Genomic DNA, 13,907 nt, shown 5'->3' with positions numbered 1-13,907 from the left:
TGCACAGCTCATCACACACACTCTCTCACTTGTCTCTGTCTGCCGACAGATGGCCTCTTTGGTGCATCAGTACAGAGCCAACCCCTCGGACGCTTACGCCTCCAAGTGGTTGGCCAGATTACGACACATTAAGAGGATCAGGACCAGGGTAAGAAAGCACACAAAGGAGTAAATCAGGGGTGTCAAACTGATCCAGTAAAGGGCCATGTGGCTGCAGGTTTTCATTCCAACCAAGCAAGAACACGCCTGATTTGGATCAGGTGTTGCTTGGTTGGAATGAAAACCTGCAGCCACATGGCCCTTTACTGGATCAGTTTGACACCCCTGGAGTAAATGGTCCTCCTTCATCACGGTCACTACTTTTAGTCATGATATTTTTCATTTTCCTCCTCATAAATTTCATCCATCTTGATGTCTCCGTGCTCTGTCTCAGGCCCAAGAAGACATCCAGTCTCGCTCGACCCCCGGCATCTCTCTGACCCAGGGACACGCGCAGCAGAACAAGTCGTTCCAGCAGAGCACGCAGGCAGCAAGTCAAGAATCCTCCGGGCAGAGGAAAAGACTTGTTTCTACGGTGGACGATTTCACTGATTTCGTTTAAAATATTTTGTCTTGGCGTGCACACACACACACACGCACACACCTGCCTTAGAGCTGAGGTGAGTTTACTTACACCTCTCTGCGTGGGAAAATTCAGGATGGCATGCTGATTTTGACTTAAACCAATCGGGACTCTGTATTGGAAAACCTCTGAGCTTCATGGTATTAAAAAGGCAGATTTTGTGATGAAGTATTGATATGTGAAGACAGTCATTTCTGCATATTTTTTGACAAAAATTTTGAAATGCTAATGCTTTGCACTTTTTAGGTCTAATCATGATGCTTCTGATGTGCAACATGAGATGAGTAGTACAGAACACTACATTTGAGAGCAGGGTGTGTTTGTGTGTAAATATGTGTGAAATAAAAACATGAAAAAGCTTGATTTGTGCTCTTCGAGTCAGACCAAGAACCTGCAGGGAAGGCGGGAGAGAATCCATTTCATTATGCACAGTTCAGCTGTCAAAATCTTTATTCGACTTTGTCAAGTGCAAAAGCAGGAGAAGTGCTACAGCTGCAAATTACAGATATGAGATACGAAGAGGAGCGAAGACAAATTGTTTCTGTAACACCATTTTTAAACAAAATGCATCGAATGACACAAAGATACAGCTCGGGGACAAGAAGGATGGCTTTGGCACTATCTTTTTAACACATCATACAGAGAGCAGGAACATGAAGGCCAGTAGAGGCATTAAATGTTGATGCTGAGCCTCCTGTGGTTTAAGAGTCATATTGTGAACAAAGATTCAGATTAAATAGATTAATAGCTTTGGCTGTAGTGCTTCAGTTAGACTGGAGAAATGTAACACTTTGGGGTTTGCAACACCAGTGCCTGACCTATGCTTATGCCACTGCAGCACATGAACAATACTGATCATGAAAAGCAAAAATATATACACCACGAAGCACCAATATATACAGAAATGTACACACACAGATGAAGCGGGGTCTTTTTGTGACTTTTCCAACATAACTGGGCAGGAAGAAGGTGTGATGTTTTAAAATTTAAAAACATTTAAGGGTGTAAGCATTTGCTTTATGATGTGTAACAATGGCGTTTAAGTGGATGGAGAAGATAAAGGACTTTGGTGTGCCAACACATGAACTTCCCAGCTTCTGGCTGAGAGAATACATAAACTGAAGTCAAAGTCAATGGCCTGATTTAACGACAAAATCTATCAGTTACTTAGTTTATTGAAAAACACCTACTTCGTCCCCAGTTTTGGTTTTCCTGGATGTTTTTCCAGGTTTTGGGGAAAAGGGTGGGTTCCCTGAGATCTGCCCACTGGACACAGGAAGTACACACGTTGATCAAAACAAGACATAAGAAACAAGGCTACTGAGAGCAGACAAAAGCACAAACGCAACTACTAGCTATGGCTTCAACACCTCGATAATACTTATTAGGATGTGTCTATAATGTAGCTGTTGAAGATACGGAAAGAAAACAGGACACATGAGAGTTAAATATGGCCTTGAATATCAGCTCCATTAGGAAATAAAGTGCTAAGTACAAAATGTATGAATTAATCGCTCGAACGTGGTAAAAGAATGCATAAATGAGGCGAAAGCTTTGGCAACGCTTATAGTTTAAGATACAGTATGAGTGAAGCTTTCTTCTATTGGTTTGGACACCAAGCTTATTACTTTTCACCACACCTCACCGACACAAACAGTCTACATCAGAACAAAAGTGCTTTTAAATCACAACCATTATGAACACAACACATTTAAAACAAAACAAAACAAAACAAAAAAACATTTTGAAAAGGTACTCAGACTGGGAGTCATTATAGCTTTATGATGGGAGAACTTGTGTGAATGTTCAGTAAATCCTTTCGGCTTCTTTTAATCTCCTCTTCATCTCACTGACACGCCGACACTACTCTGATCTGCGCTACTACCACTTGCTGCACCTCCTTCACGTCACTACCTTTGTATCGTTTCTCCACACTGGACGGTTATTTCTGCACCCTGAAAAACTGGCTGCTGGCACCCCAACAACCTGTGTGTGTGTGTGTTTGTGTATGTGTGTGTGCTTGATTGTGTTTTTCTCGGCACACGTAGCGCGTCTGGTGCCTACAGTGTTATTTCTATGCATGTGTTTACCTGCGTGTGCGTATATCTGTGGATCCATAAGACATTTTCAGACAGGCCACAAAAAGTACCCACGGTGACCAAAATATAAAAAATATAAAAATATGTAGACAGACAACATAACTGAGAAACTGATTTTTCTGAGATACACAAAAAAGACTGATTGCATCGTCTGCTTTCAGCTGGTTCGGGTGAGCACGCTTGTGTGCTCCTGTCAGTGCCCCGCTGTGACCTCCAGGGTCACGGCGGGTCAGGGGTTTTTTTTTGTCCAGGCAGATAAAAGGAGTAAAGAGCATTTCTTGGCTTCAACGTTGAAATGTACGGGGCTGACTATACCAGCTCTGTTAGCATCTGGTGACCTGCACCTGGTTCCAAACAGAACTGGACTTTTGGATTTGGACAGATCGCTGTAAAGTCTTATTTTATTGCTTTCTGTTCATGTTTTAACACCCCAAACTGCTCCTCTCTGTATTTCTTCTTGTTTGTCCCGTTACTGTCCCATCACTATTTCCTCCCCTTCCACGGGGTTTAGAGAGGGGCACCTGGGGACAAAACCGGCTGTCCCCGCCCTACTCTCGTCCTCAACCCAACATTCACTCTCTCATTCCTTTGCTCCAATGTTTGTCCTCAGGATTTGGGGTGCGCGGGGCCATGCCGGTCTAGGTTGGGGTGCACCTTGTTTTTGAGCGGTGGGGGTTTGCGTTTTCGCTTGCGCGTGGGGATGGTGGTAGTGTGAGCTGGGTGGTTGAACAGGCTGGAGGAAGGGAGGGTCTCTCTCTCTGTGGGGGGGTCCCAGTCCCGGCTAATGGGCGTAGGCGCCGGTGTAGAAGGCAGGGATGGGGTGGGAGCTGGGGTACATGGAGGTGCAGTGGGAGTTTTGGTGTTTTGGTGAGTGTTCGCTGATGAGTCAGAGGCGGGCTTGTCTACGACTGGTGTGGGTGGAGGTGCACTGACAGAAGGTTTGGCTGACGCTTGAGGAGTCGGTGTGTGTGTAGTGGCAGAAGCTGGTCTTGGCTTTAAGAAGGGAACAGGTGTAGCTGCTGGAGTCTTTTTGGGGTTGGCGACAGTGTTTCTACAGTCCTTTGCAAGTTCACTTTTTTCCGTCTTTTTCCCCTTTTTGCTCCCTTTGTGTTTTTCTTTGCCACCTTTTCGTTCCCTCCATCCAGCAGAGTCCTTGTCCTCACCCCTCCCTCTCTGTCCCGCCTCGCTCCTCCCTTCCTGACCACCACCACCTCCACCTCCACCTCCACCTCTCTCTCTCCCTCTACGCCTCCTTTTCCTCTGGGCACGCTCCAGTCTGCACTCGATGTGGTACAGATCCTCTGTTGCCACGTTGACACGGTCAAGCTGTTGCAGCAGGGCGTCCAGGGTGGGGAGGAGCCTCCTCAGAGACGCTTCGGTCTCTGCTGTCTCCCTCCAGCTGGTACTTCCCATCACGACTCCTGGACCGAGCCCTAAACCCAGGCCCAGCCCGAGACCCAGGCCGATCCCCGGAGCTTCAGTCAGGCTGCAGGGGCTGGAGGACGCCGGGCGCCACGAGGCCTCAGAGCCCGCATCAACGCTGTCTGGCGTGGGAGGGGAGTCAGGACCGTCCAGCGGTGGCAAGCACAGAGACTTACAGTCGCTAGTGGAGGACGAACGGGACGGTGGCAGCTCCATGCCCTCGAAACGCACCTTATGACGAAACTGAGAGGAGAATTAAGGTGGAAAAAGAGAAGATAAAAGAGAGGGGGAGAATATGAGAAATAATATATGAATCGTACCAGCGGTGTAGCCCATAATTAACCATCTTCTATCACTGTCTGTATAAAATCTTTGTGAAAATAGGTCAAACTTGTGCGTTTCCTCTCCGAAACAGAGACAGCAGCTGTAGATATGTAAAAGGAAATGTACCTCCTTGGCCCGACTGAGTCCCATCCACATTTTGAGTCTTCTGAGGAACAGCTCAACCATCTCGTAGTCCTGTAGATCCACAGCTGGACGGTACAGCTCCGCTCGTGCGCGCCGGTAATTCCTCAGTAGCACAGAAGTGACCAACCACAGCAACGCCAGCCGAAGTATGGCGAAGCTCGTGTGGTACACCAGCGAGGAGACGGTGCTAGAGGGGCCCGCAGTCGTCCAGCTGGGATGCCATGATAGCAGAGCACGCCCGCTGGCACCCAGCAAGGACAGACAGGCAGAGCTCACACTGCTGTAGCCATCCAATACAGAGTGGAAGAGCTGGAGTGAGGGAGAAGAAGAGGAGGGAAGGTTTAAAAACAGCTGATCCCTCACAGTACTTCACCAGGAATATCAGAGATAGTGAAGCAGGAAAACAGGAAAACAAGGATTATAAACAATGCAAGAAAAAAGCAAACATGGAAAAAAGCATCTGTGGTCGGCTACAGCAAAACTAGCTAATAATGCTTGATAATGAAGCTATGCTGGCTGCTAAGGATGTTTCTGAATCATTTGAATGTCAGCAGGATTACATAAAATCTGCTGAATGAATTTCTGCTTAACATTGATGTAGGATGGGTCTGGGCCCAGAATAGACCCCCCTCAAAAGGATTTTTTTCTCCCTTTCTTTAACATTGTGTTTTTTTCCAACACCGTCGTTTCAAATCTCTCATACATAGGTAACTGGTATCTATGAGAACAATTTGATGCAGATACTTATACAAATCCGGATCTAGCACATTTACATTTTTTCATTGTTCAATTTTTTTTTTTGGTTCAGCTGCTATATGGTAACAGATGAAGATGAAAGCCTGCAGCTACCAATGCAGCTGAGATTATGGGTGATCAGGCTTGATTCAATCAAAGGGGACTGTTGGAGTTTGGCAGATTTTTTTTAAATGAAAAAAAGTGGGAGACATTAGTCACTATATACCAATCTGAGACCACCAACAAAGATCACAGATGTCATTTAACTGTTTTCATTACACCTCTTATAAAAAGCAAATTCTCTCAATCACATGAACAGTGCTGGAGGCAGTGCAGATACATGAACGCAGATCATTTCCATAGGAAATGGGAGAAATGGACTGCTTTTATCAAAACAACAGAGGACGCAACACATTAACAAGTGAAGACACTGGACATTAAATATAAGATTATCAACAGAGGAGCCCTGTGTTTTTGTCTGTTTTTTTGTGTGTTTGTCTGTTTTGTTTTTTTAATGAAAGCTTGTCGACTTGTTTTCCCTTAAAATGAAAATACCAAATAAAGAAAAACATTTAACTGTAATATACATTAACAAACCGCATACAGAATGAAACATAGCTACCAGAATTTAATCTAAAGCATTTTATTTAATACTAACATTGGGTAATTAGTGTAAACACAAACTAAATAAGGCTGAGACTGACTGGAATGTCAGTTCTGCAGGTATTTTACACGAGACTACATTAAAACATATCTTATATAACAAACATGTAGCATAATGCTTTTATCCAAAGTGACATACAAGTTATGTGGTTAATGTGAATTTTGGACCCGACGGTGTGAGGCTGCAGAACATGTTGTTCTCTTTTTAAATGTTGCTGGTTTGAGCTGAATTTTAGAAAGCTGAGCCTGTAAATATGTTACTGATGAGGTCTGATGGATCAAGGCTACTCTTTCACACAGTTCCTACTTAAAATAACCCATCACTCATTATCATGAAAAAGCACTCCAAATTGTGTTAATGACACTCATGGAGAAGACCAAGAGATCACTGATGACCAGTAGTTATTTGGTACTTTGTTGAAAAATGATTCACTATAATCAAATAAATCACAAGATGCATTTCCTCCTTTTCTTCTTTCTGTTGATGTCAGTTAATGAGACATAATTATACAGCTAAATCACTCTGGCAGGGCTGAGATAATATCTCAAGGTTACATGCTGATTACATAAAAGTAAACAACAGAATATACACATGAAGACCTTTTCTCTGGCATTCTATACATTAGATTTTACATTACGTAGGAAAACGTTACACTCATCTTTGAGCAAAGCTGTTTGACAGCACAGTCAAATACAGTACACTGTCTGTGCAAGGTGTATTGAAAACTCTGCTCGCTGCCATTGTAAAAACTTGCAGAAATTGCAGAGATGACAATAAAACTTTCTCGAACAAACTAAACAGAAACAAAGATAAAAGGTGAGCAAACTCGTGGGCTGGATGAGGATTGGTGCTGGTGCATTGTGTATTATCTTCAAGTTCACATTATGTTTTGTGTGTGTTTGTGTGTGTGTGTGTGTGTGTGTTCGTGTGTGTGAGGCTTGGCAGGAGAGAAACAGAAGGAAGAGACAAAAAAAAAAAAGAAATCCTGACCAGGTGTCCCGTGTGTGAGTAAGCCAGCACCAACAGCAGTAAAGCCAGGGCGACTCCCAGCAGCTCCCAGACCGAGCGCCGCAGAGCTCTGCCAAACACGGCCCACTCTCGGAGGAACCGCAGCTGGTGGGACGCCTGGATGATCATCGAGGAAAGCAGAGACGATTTACATTAAACCTAACTTGACAAAATAAATGAGTGAGGATATAATGTGATCTACATTATTCTATGGCCTCTATCAGGTCATACTCTATTAAATTTTCTATTTGTTGTATGCTGGGTTAAATCTTCCCATGTTCAGTTGTAAATTGAGACCAATACATATACAGAAAAAAGTCTGCATAATGATATGGGAATCCATTTACACTAAAATTGATACTATGTAAAGTGATCAATGATCAACTAATGTGTTTCCAAAATACTCTATTCCTGACTGATGAGATCTTCAAGAGATTTTCCAGGACAACAGGGCCTTTATCATTTGTGCCTACACATGATCTGAGGCAGTTCTAACTTTGTTCACAGAGTAAGAACACATTCATATAAGAAGATATTGATGAATCCTGGATTTGTGCACAACACGTTGGTGTTAGCACCGATTTGTGACGACACTGTTTGAGAATGAGGCCTATTGGTAGGCGTTTTGCCATTATAAGGACATGGCTGACATTATTTTATATGTTCCTTATTATTACTACATAATCAAATGAAAAGATCTGTAACACTCAATACTTAATGACTTCCCTAACTCTTCCGTGGCTCTCAGCTCCAAGTCCATTTATTCTTTAAAAGCTTATAGAAATAGAAAATTATAGAAATATCCTTCAAAATTAAAAAAAAAGGGTAATCATTTTCTTAGACAACAGGAGTCCAAAACTACAACAATAAAACCAAAGATGAAACATTTCTAAAAATTCCTCTTTTACCTTGAGCACCAGTATGAACAGCAGCAGAGCGGACATGACTGTGTACATCTGACTCTGCCTGGCCAGGGGGTAGAAGTCCGTGAAAGCGTCCCGCGGGTGCTTCAGGTATGACGCCCACTGCTGCGTGGCCATGGTGCAGCGGCTCAGGTGCAGCCCGCACACAGATGCCGCCAGAGCCAGTTTGCAAATGCCCAAGAGTCTCCAGGCGGACAGCAAATACTTGTAGCCTTCTCTGAGGAACCCCAAGATCCCCCGCACCAGGAAATACATCACCAGACCCAGGAGGACAATCTGGAAGATGGGAAACAGCAATTTCAAGCTGGTTAGACTGTCACAAAGGACAGGGCACAGGATTCTTTTGAGCTCAGTGGTTTGCAATTTTTTTGTGATTATCAGCAGTTTCAGAGGGTTGTCAGGGGTTACCATGAGAAGGAGCTGCAAGTCCAGGCCTGTGATTGGCCACAGAGTGATGACAAGAAGGTCAAGGCTGGACTGGGCTCGCTCAGAGACCGGAAACTCAAACAGGAAGGAGAAGACAGCCAGGAGATTTGTGTTGATGTTGTAGAGCGAGAACTCCACAAACACAGAACGGGTCCTGTGAACACACACACACACACACACACACACACACACACACTCAGTGGACTTGTGAAGATATTTCACTTCCTGTTTTGGATCCAACTTTAATATTTCATCTTATTGAAGCTGGGTGTTTCCATCACAGGCAATTTTATTTCACACGCGAGACAAAAAGCACCAGCTCAGTTCTGTTCAGAGACAGTGAAATGTGCTGTCAGAGACACCACCACCCACTTTTTATTGACTTTCAGCTGCTCCCCTCTGAAAATTTGAACCTTAACACTAAATGTGCTATGAGCAGGCTCAAAGTTATATTTACACCATCAGTTATTAATCACAGAACAATTGTTGTAACACAGCCCACATGCTTCACACATTCTTCTCTGGACTGTTTTTTCATCTTTTATTTTCATGTTTAATGTTCTCATGTGAACCTTTTTTATTGACTCCAGGCTGTTAAACAAACGGCACTTCAGGGAGATTCAAACTCTACTATGCTTGATTCTGTTTTATTCCATTATTGTGAAATTGTGTGCACACACACGTCAAGCCTGATTTCTACTCCCTTCCATCTGGCCCCTTGACTTTGGAAAAACCTGCAATCAGACAACACTCCTTTAAACCATAGAAATAAACCGTAAAACCTTGCGTGGGAGGAAATATTACTACTACATTTTACAGTTTTAATTAACCTGATTGCCTTTTGTCATTTTATTTCAAATCTGACAAAGCACTGGGATGTTTTTTTTAGGAAGATTCTTGTTTAGTTTAGTTCAGTTTAACTACCTGTGGTCGAGCCAGTGCAGCTGCTGCAGCTGCTGTAAGGATGAGGCGGCCTCCTCCAGGCTTCTGTTCAGCTGCTGGACAAACTCTCCGCTGCTATTCAACCCTATCTGACCTAGACGCCAGGCCCTAGAAAGAGGTGGGAGGAGACACCGGGGAGAGAAGAGCATATTGACATGTTGAAGAGGAACAGATGTTAAATAGAAACACAATCTGACCTTCAAGTTAACGCCTGCTTTGTTCAAGTCAGGTTTTCAGTCCTTTCCTCACCAGTTTTTGTCACGAGCTCCAAAAGCAGAGACATTTTCAGCATCTTCAGTCAGAGATGTAACCCGGCCCCTTCCCCAGACTCTGTCCCCCGCTGTGGAACGTCCTGCAAGCGGAAAAATAAGGTTTCAAGATCAAAATGACAAGAACTCCAGAAGAATCAATTCAAACATGACAGAGAGTAGGTGTTCAGAAAAGGGAGGACTAAAGTATGCAGGAGACTGCGATGTCAAACACTAAAAATATTATGAAGTGGACTCGATATTATTGAAGGAAAGACAAAGACACAAACAAAGAAAAATGTACCACAAATATATTTTTCATGACTCAATAAGTCAGTGAGTTTTCTGCCCAATCAGTGGAGCCTCCGTTTATTCAAATATTTATCTCCCACCAGGTTCACAGCGAAGGCAAAGATAGTGACCACAGCTCAGTCTCACCCTGTGTGTCACGGATTTGACGGAGCCTCAGCGTGCCGAGCAAAACACTTCCTGTGTCTCTCAAGAGGGCAGAGTCATCCAGTAGCCGTGGCAACAGGGACCCATTCAGCCATGTCAGAACCTCGTCTCGACTATAAGGGAAAAAATTATTTGAGTATGAATATATAGTTATAGACACGGTTTGGTAGATACATTTTTTTTTTTATTCTTGTTCTCTTATGGTTTGAACACCATCACACAATGGAACTCCCGAGAGGACTGGAGCTCAGTCCTGGGAGGAGCACAGAAATCTCTTTTTCTTCATGACTTCACACACTGTGTTTGCATTAAAGATTTCAGCAAATCTTACAGAAGGCCACACTATGAAAGTAGGATGTTATTGTCAGTGAACCGAACTGCCTAAAAAAAGACCAGAGTTTACATTTTTTGAAAAAGTATTCCCATTCGACCACCATGACATCTTTGGGTGCAGTCAAGTGCACAACTGAAGCTCTGCCTCTGTGTGTGTGTGTGTGTGCGTACCTGCTGATGTTGTGGTACTCAGGTGTGTGTAGCGCTCTTTGCAGCTGAGTGCGCAGTCTCAGGCTGTGTGTGGTTGAGTCAGAGTAGTTGAGGATCAAAACCACCAACAGGAAAAACATGTAAACCAGGAAATTCTGAAAATGAGAACCGATGATTAACAAACAAACAACCAAACAAACAAAGAAACAAAGAAACAGCTCTAAATGAACAAAACAGTGGAGATGGCGAGAGAATCCTAGCCTGACTAACCTTCAGCATGGTGTGCAGCATGTGGACCTTGCGGGCCTGGTGTCGAGCCTGAGACAGAGCGAAGCCTTGTGGCGGTCTCACCCTGGGGACCCGCTGGACCACCCTCTCCACCCGGGGGAACTCCACCAGCACATCCTGGTCCTCTGGACGCAGACGACGCACACACACTATGTAGTACACTGCCTCACACAGCACCTGTAAGACACAAGGCAGAGAACGTTAGAGTTTGGAAGCTCTTAAAAACTCCAGGGTTTGTTGAATTCAGATTCAGACTGTTCAGTTACAATGAAAATAAGAAAACCTCAGCTGAGACAGAAAGAATTAACATGACCACAGCCAGATGAGGATTTATCTAAAAGAACTTTTGGGTGTGTGCAGTTTAAGACTTAACTTCCAGCTTTTCAGGAACAAAGAAAACAGTCTGCTTTTCATTAACGCATTTTAAGTTCATCTAAAGTGATTCAAGGAAACAAAAGCATCAGGTTGTGTTTTTTTTTAACCTGTATCCATTTTTCTGGCCACATGGGGGCAACGAAACAAGATCCAAACCCAACATCCAACTCTTTAGCTGCTAAATGCTGCACTATGTTCACCAGCGAGTTGCTAACTTTGTCTGCTGTTTGGGGATGATGGTTATCAGAGCTCAGATCTTTGTTTGCTGATAACAGCTGTCTACTACGGCAGAAAACAGGGTTGATGAGAGCAGTGAGAGTGAACCAAAACCAAAACAAGTTGCTGAAAGATGGTAAAACGCTCTCTTGAGTTGAGAGGCACTGCTAAGTCTGGTGATAATTCTCTGTAGCTGAATCCCTACAGGTAAAGTCTAGCAAATCATTTGTTGGTCAATCTGTTGTTTAAGACTGATTAGTGAAACAAAAAACAAAAAAAGTGACAAATTGTATATTTAGAAAAGCGTGTGTGTGTGTGTGTGTGTGTGTGTGAACTAGTCTGAACATAGACATCTGTGTACCTTAATTGGCTCCAGCACCAGGCAGGAGCACAGGAAGCTGGCAAAACACGAGATGAGCCACATCATGGCCACATTCTGACTGAACCCGTGGCCCGCCCACATCGAAACACAACTAGCCAGAGCGATCCCCGACCAGCTGCCCCACAGGGCGGCACGTCCACACCAGGGAGGAAACCGTCTTGGACGACACACATCTGTCACAACTGGAGAGGGTAGAGGAAGGGTTGGGGGGGGAGTAACTTAGTGAAAGGAAATACTGATAAAGAAATGTGAAAAGAAAGGACCATAGAGGAGATGAAGGTCCCAGACATAAATCAAAGTAGAACGAACAATCAATAAAAAGTAAAATGTGAGGAGAGACTTCTGAGAGTACGTCAAAATGTAATATTCTATGTAAATGTCGAGAATTTGCATTTTAATCATCTTGTCCTCTGAAGGTCATTTCACAAAGAATAATTAGTTCTTATCTAGTCAAGTAGATACAAAGACTCCAAAGTCTATTCAAAGAATAATGTTACTATCAAATCAATCAATCAAGCTCCCTGTAAAATAATAAATAATGTCGGAAGCACAAGGACCTGCCGCAGAGACAAGGGTGGCTTTTTAATTTGTGTTCTCCTCTGACAAGGATTTGTTTTGCTTATTAAAAATTCAGGAAGCAAAATAGAGAGCGAGATGCATAAATAACCGGTATAACCCGGTTTCCCATCGAATCAAAACATAATGTTTACTATCCTCATGTTTAACTATAATGGCCATAACATACTCACTGCCAGCACTGGGCTCTTTACACATTATGCTTGGTTGCTCATTTTTCTTTCTAATGTTCATCAAACTTTGCCCTTTACCTCATGAGGGTTACAAGTATTTTCCTAAAACAAGATTAACGTGTCACAAATCTGGCCAAATCGTTAAGAGCAACATCTGAACAGTAAGTGATCTATGAGAGAACCAGCTTTCAGACAGACTTTTAAGTCCAATTTAAAGATGTTTCACAATCACTTGTTGTTGTGATGTTTTCTTTGGATTTCACTTCATTGTCTTAAATACTATTTCTTCGCAAACACATTCAAATTATAATCGAGAACAAGGATGTTACTTTCATTCTGCGTGATTAATATAGTCCTGAACTTCATTTGCAAGAACAGAGACAAGAAAGAAGTACGCTCATCAACCATTCTAACAACCAACTGCGACAAAAACAAAACAGATGAGGGGCCTTATTTATAAAACAGACACATGATCAATGCAATCAAAGTATAACTTTAACAGAAAACCATGTATTTATTTACAAAGTAGTTATTTATAAAAGCTTACTTTGACTTGGAAATGATTTCCCTGTGGTAAACTCTGCTTGAGTTTTGTGAACAATGTGTAGTGGTGATACACTCCCTGTGAGCATGTGGCTTTGTTTGTCAGCCCACTATTAAGTCTTTAGAACAATACTTGTTGTCTGGCTTCAACCTCCTCTACCATCTCTGTGATCTCATTAAAAATTTTGACTTTCTATTTGCTCCGTGGATATTATCTGACTCAAGCCTTATTTGTACACACATACGTGTATGTAAATGGGAAATCATAAAGCAGCTGCTGTCAAATTAAATTTAAATTTGAATTTGAGATTTATATAACATCTGCTCTGGGTACAAATGGGGTTCTTACATGTCTGTGCTCAGCATCTTTTATGAATCAAATTTAAGCACAGCATCAAAAATAATCTTAAAAAGTTGTTTCTGACTTTTTTTTTATTTCTATGTCTTATAAATGTTTTTAAATTTAAGAGAGAGCCAGAAGTCTCACATGCATATTGGAGTGCTTGTCAAAAATATCACATGGTGAGTGATGTGTAGTGTGTAATTATTTGATTTGATTTATGCATTTGATGCAACGTTACTCCACTGTTTTAATTTATCAGGAGTGTAAATAACAAGAATAAAGCTGGAATGGATTTTCCACGCATATTCATTACTAACAATGTGGTATTAATTGCAGCAACAGCATGTTGTCCCCGGCCCAGCTTGATCTTATTTTTCCCCCAATGTAGTCAATAGTCTATAATTAATACCAGTTTATATATTATATACTGGAGGCAATACAGATTTTACAAGAATACATTTTCTGAAGTGTCAGTTTTGGTACATACTTCCATATATATCCATGTTACTGTATAT

General features: G+C 42.5%; 2 protein-coding genes across 8 annotated transcripts in view; one reads left to right on the top strand and one right to left on the bottom strand.

The window, feature by feature from the left end:
* Nucleotides 1-985, top strand: part of tsc2 (TSC complex subunit 2) — a 34,052-nt gene extending 33,067 nt beyond the window's left edge. For all 7 annotated transcript variants that reach the window (XM_037106989.1, XM_037106979.1, XM_037106970.1 and 4 more), the window contains 2 exons: nt 50-148; nt 434-985. In XM_037106989.1, coding sequence (XP_036962884.1) covers nt 50-148; nt 434-601 — 267 coding nt within the window. In that variant the 3' untranslated portion in view covers nt 602-985. The remainder of the gene's footprint in view (nt 1-49; nt 149-433) is intronic.
* A 69-nt stretch (nt 986-1,054) lies between these two features.
* Nucleotides 1,055-13,907, bottom strand: part of pkd1a (polycystic kidney disease 1a) — a 73,587-nt gene continuing 60,734 nt past the window's right edge. Inside the window, exons 46-56 of the mRNA XM_037106930.1 lie at nt 11,737-11,939; nt 10,767-10,961; nt 10,518-10,651; nt 9,996-10,126; nt 9,559-9,661; nt 9,292-9,417; nt 8,350-8,521; nt 7,927-8,217; nt 7,001-7,135; nt 4,594-4,920; nt 1,055-4,386 (exon numbers count right to left, since the gene is read on the bottom strand). Of these exons, the coding sequence (XP_036962825.1) occupies nt 3,328-4,386; nt 4,594-4,920; nt 7,001-7,135; nt 7,927-8,217; nt 8,350-8,521; nt 9,292-9,417; nt 9,559-9,661; nt 9,996-10,126; nt 10,518-10,651; nt 10,767-10,961; nt 11,737-11,939 (2,876 nt within the window). The 3' untranslated portion in view covers nt 1,055-3,327. The remainder of the gene's footprint in view (nt 4,387-4,593; nt 4,921-7,000; nt 7,136-7,926; nt 8,218-8,349; nt 8,522-9,291; nt 9,418-9,558; nt 9,662-9,995; nt 10,127-10,517; nt 10,652-10,766; nt 10,962-11,736; nt 11,940-13,907) is intronic.

The sequence above is a fragment of the Acanthopagrus latus genome, chromosome 1 (genome assembly GCF_904848185.1).
Source record: "Acanthopagrus latus isolate v.2019 chromosome 1, fAcaLat1.1, whole genome shotgun sequence".
Lineage (NCBI taxonomy): Eukaryota > Metazoa > Chordata > Actinopteri > Spariformes > Sparidae > Acanthopagrus > Acanthopagrus latus.
The sequence above is the reverse complement of the archived record's forward strand: the minus strand, read 5'-3'. Positions and strand labels throughout refer to the sequence as shown.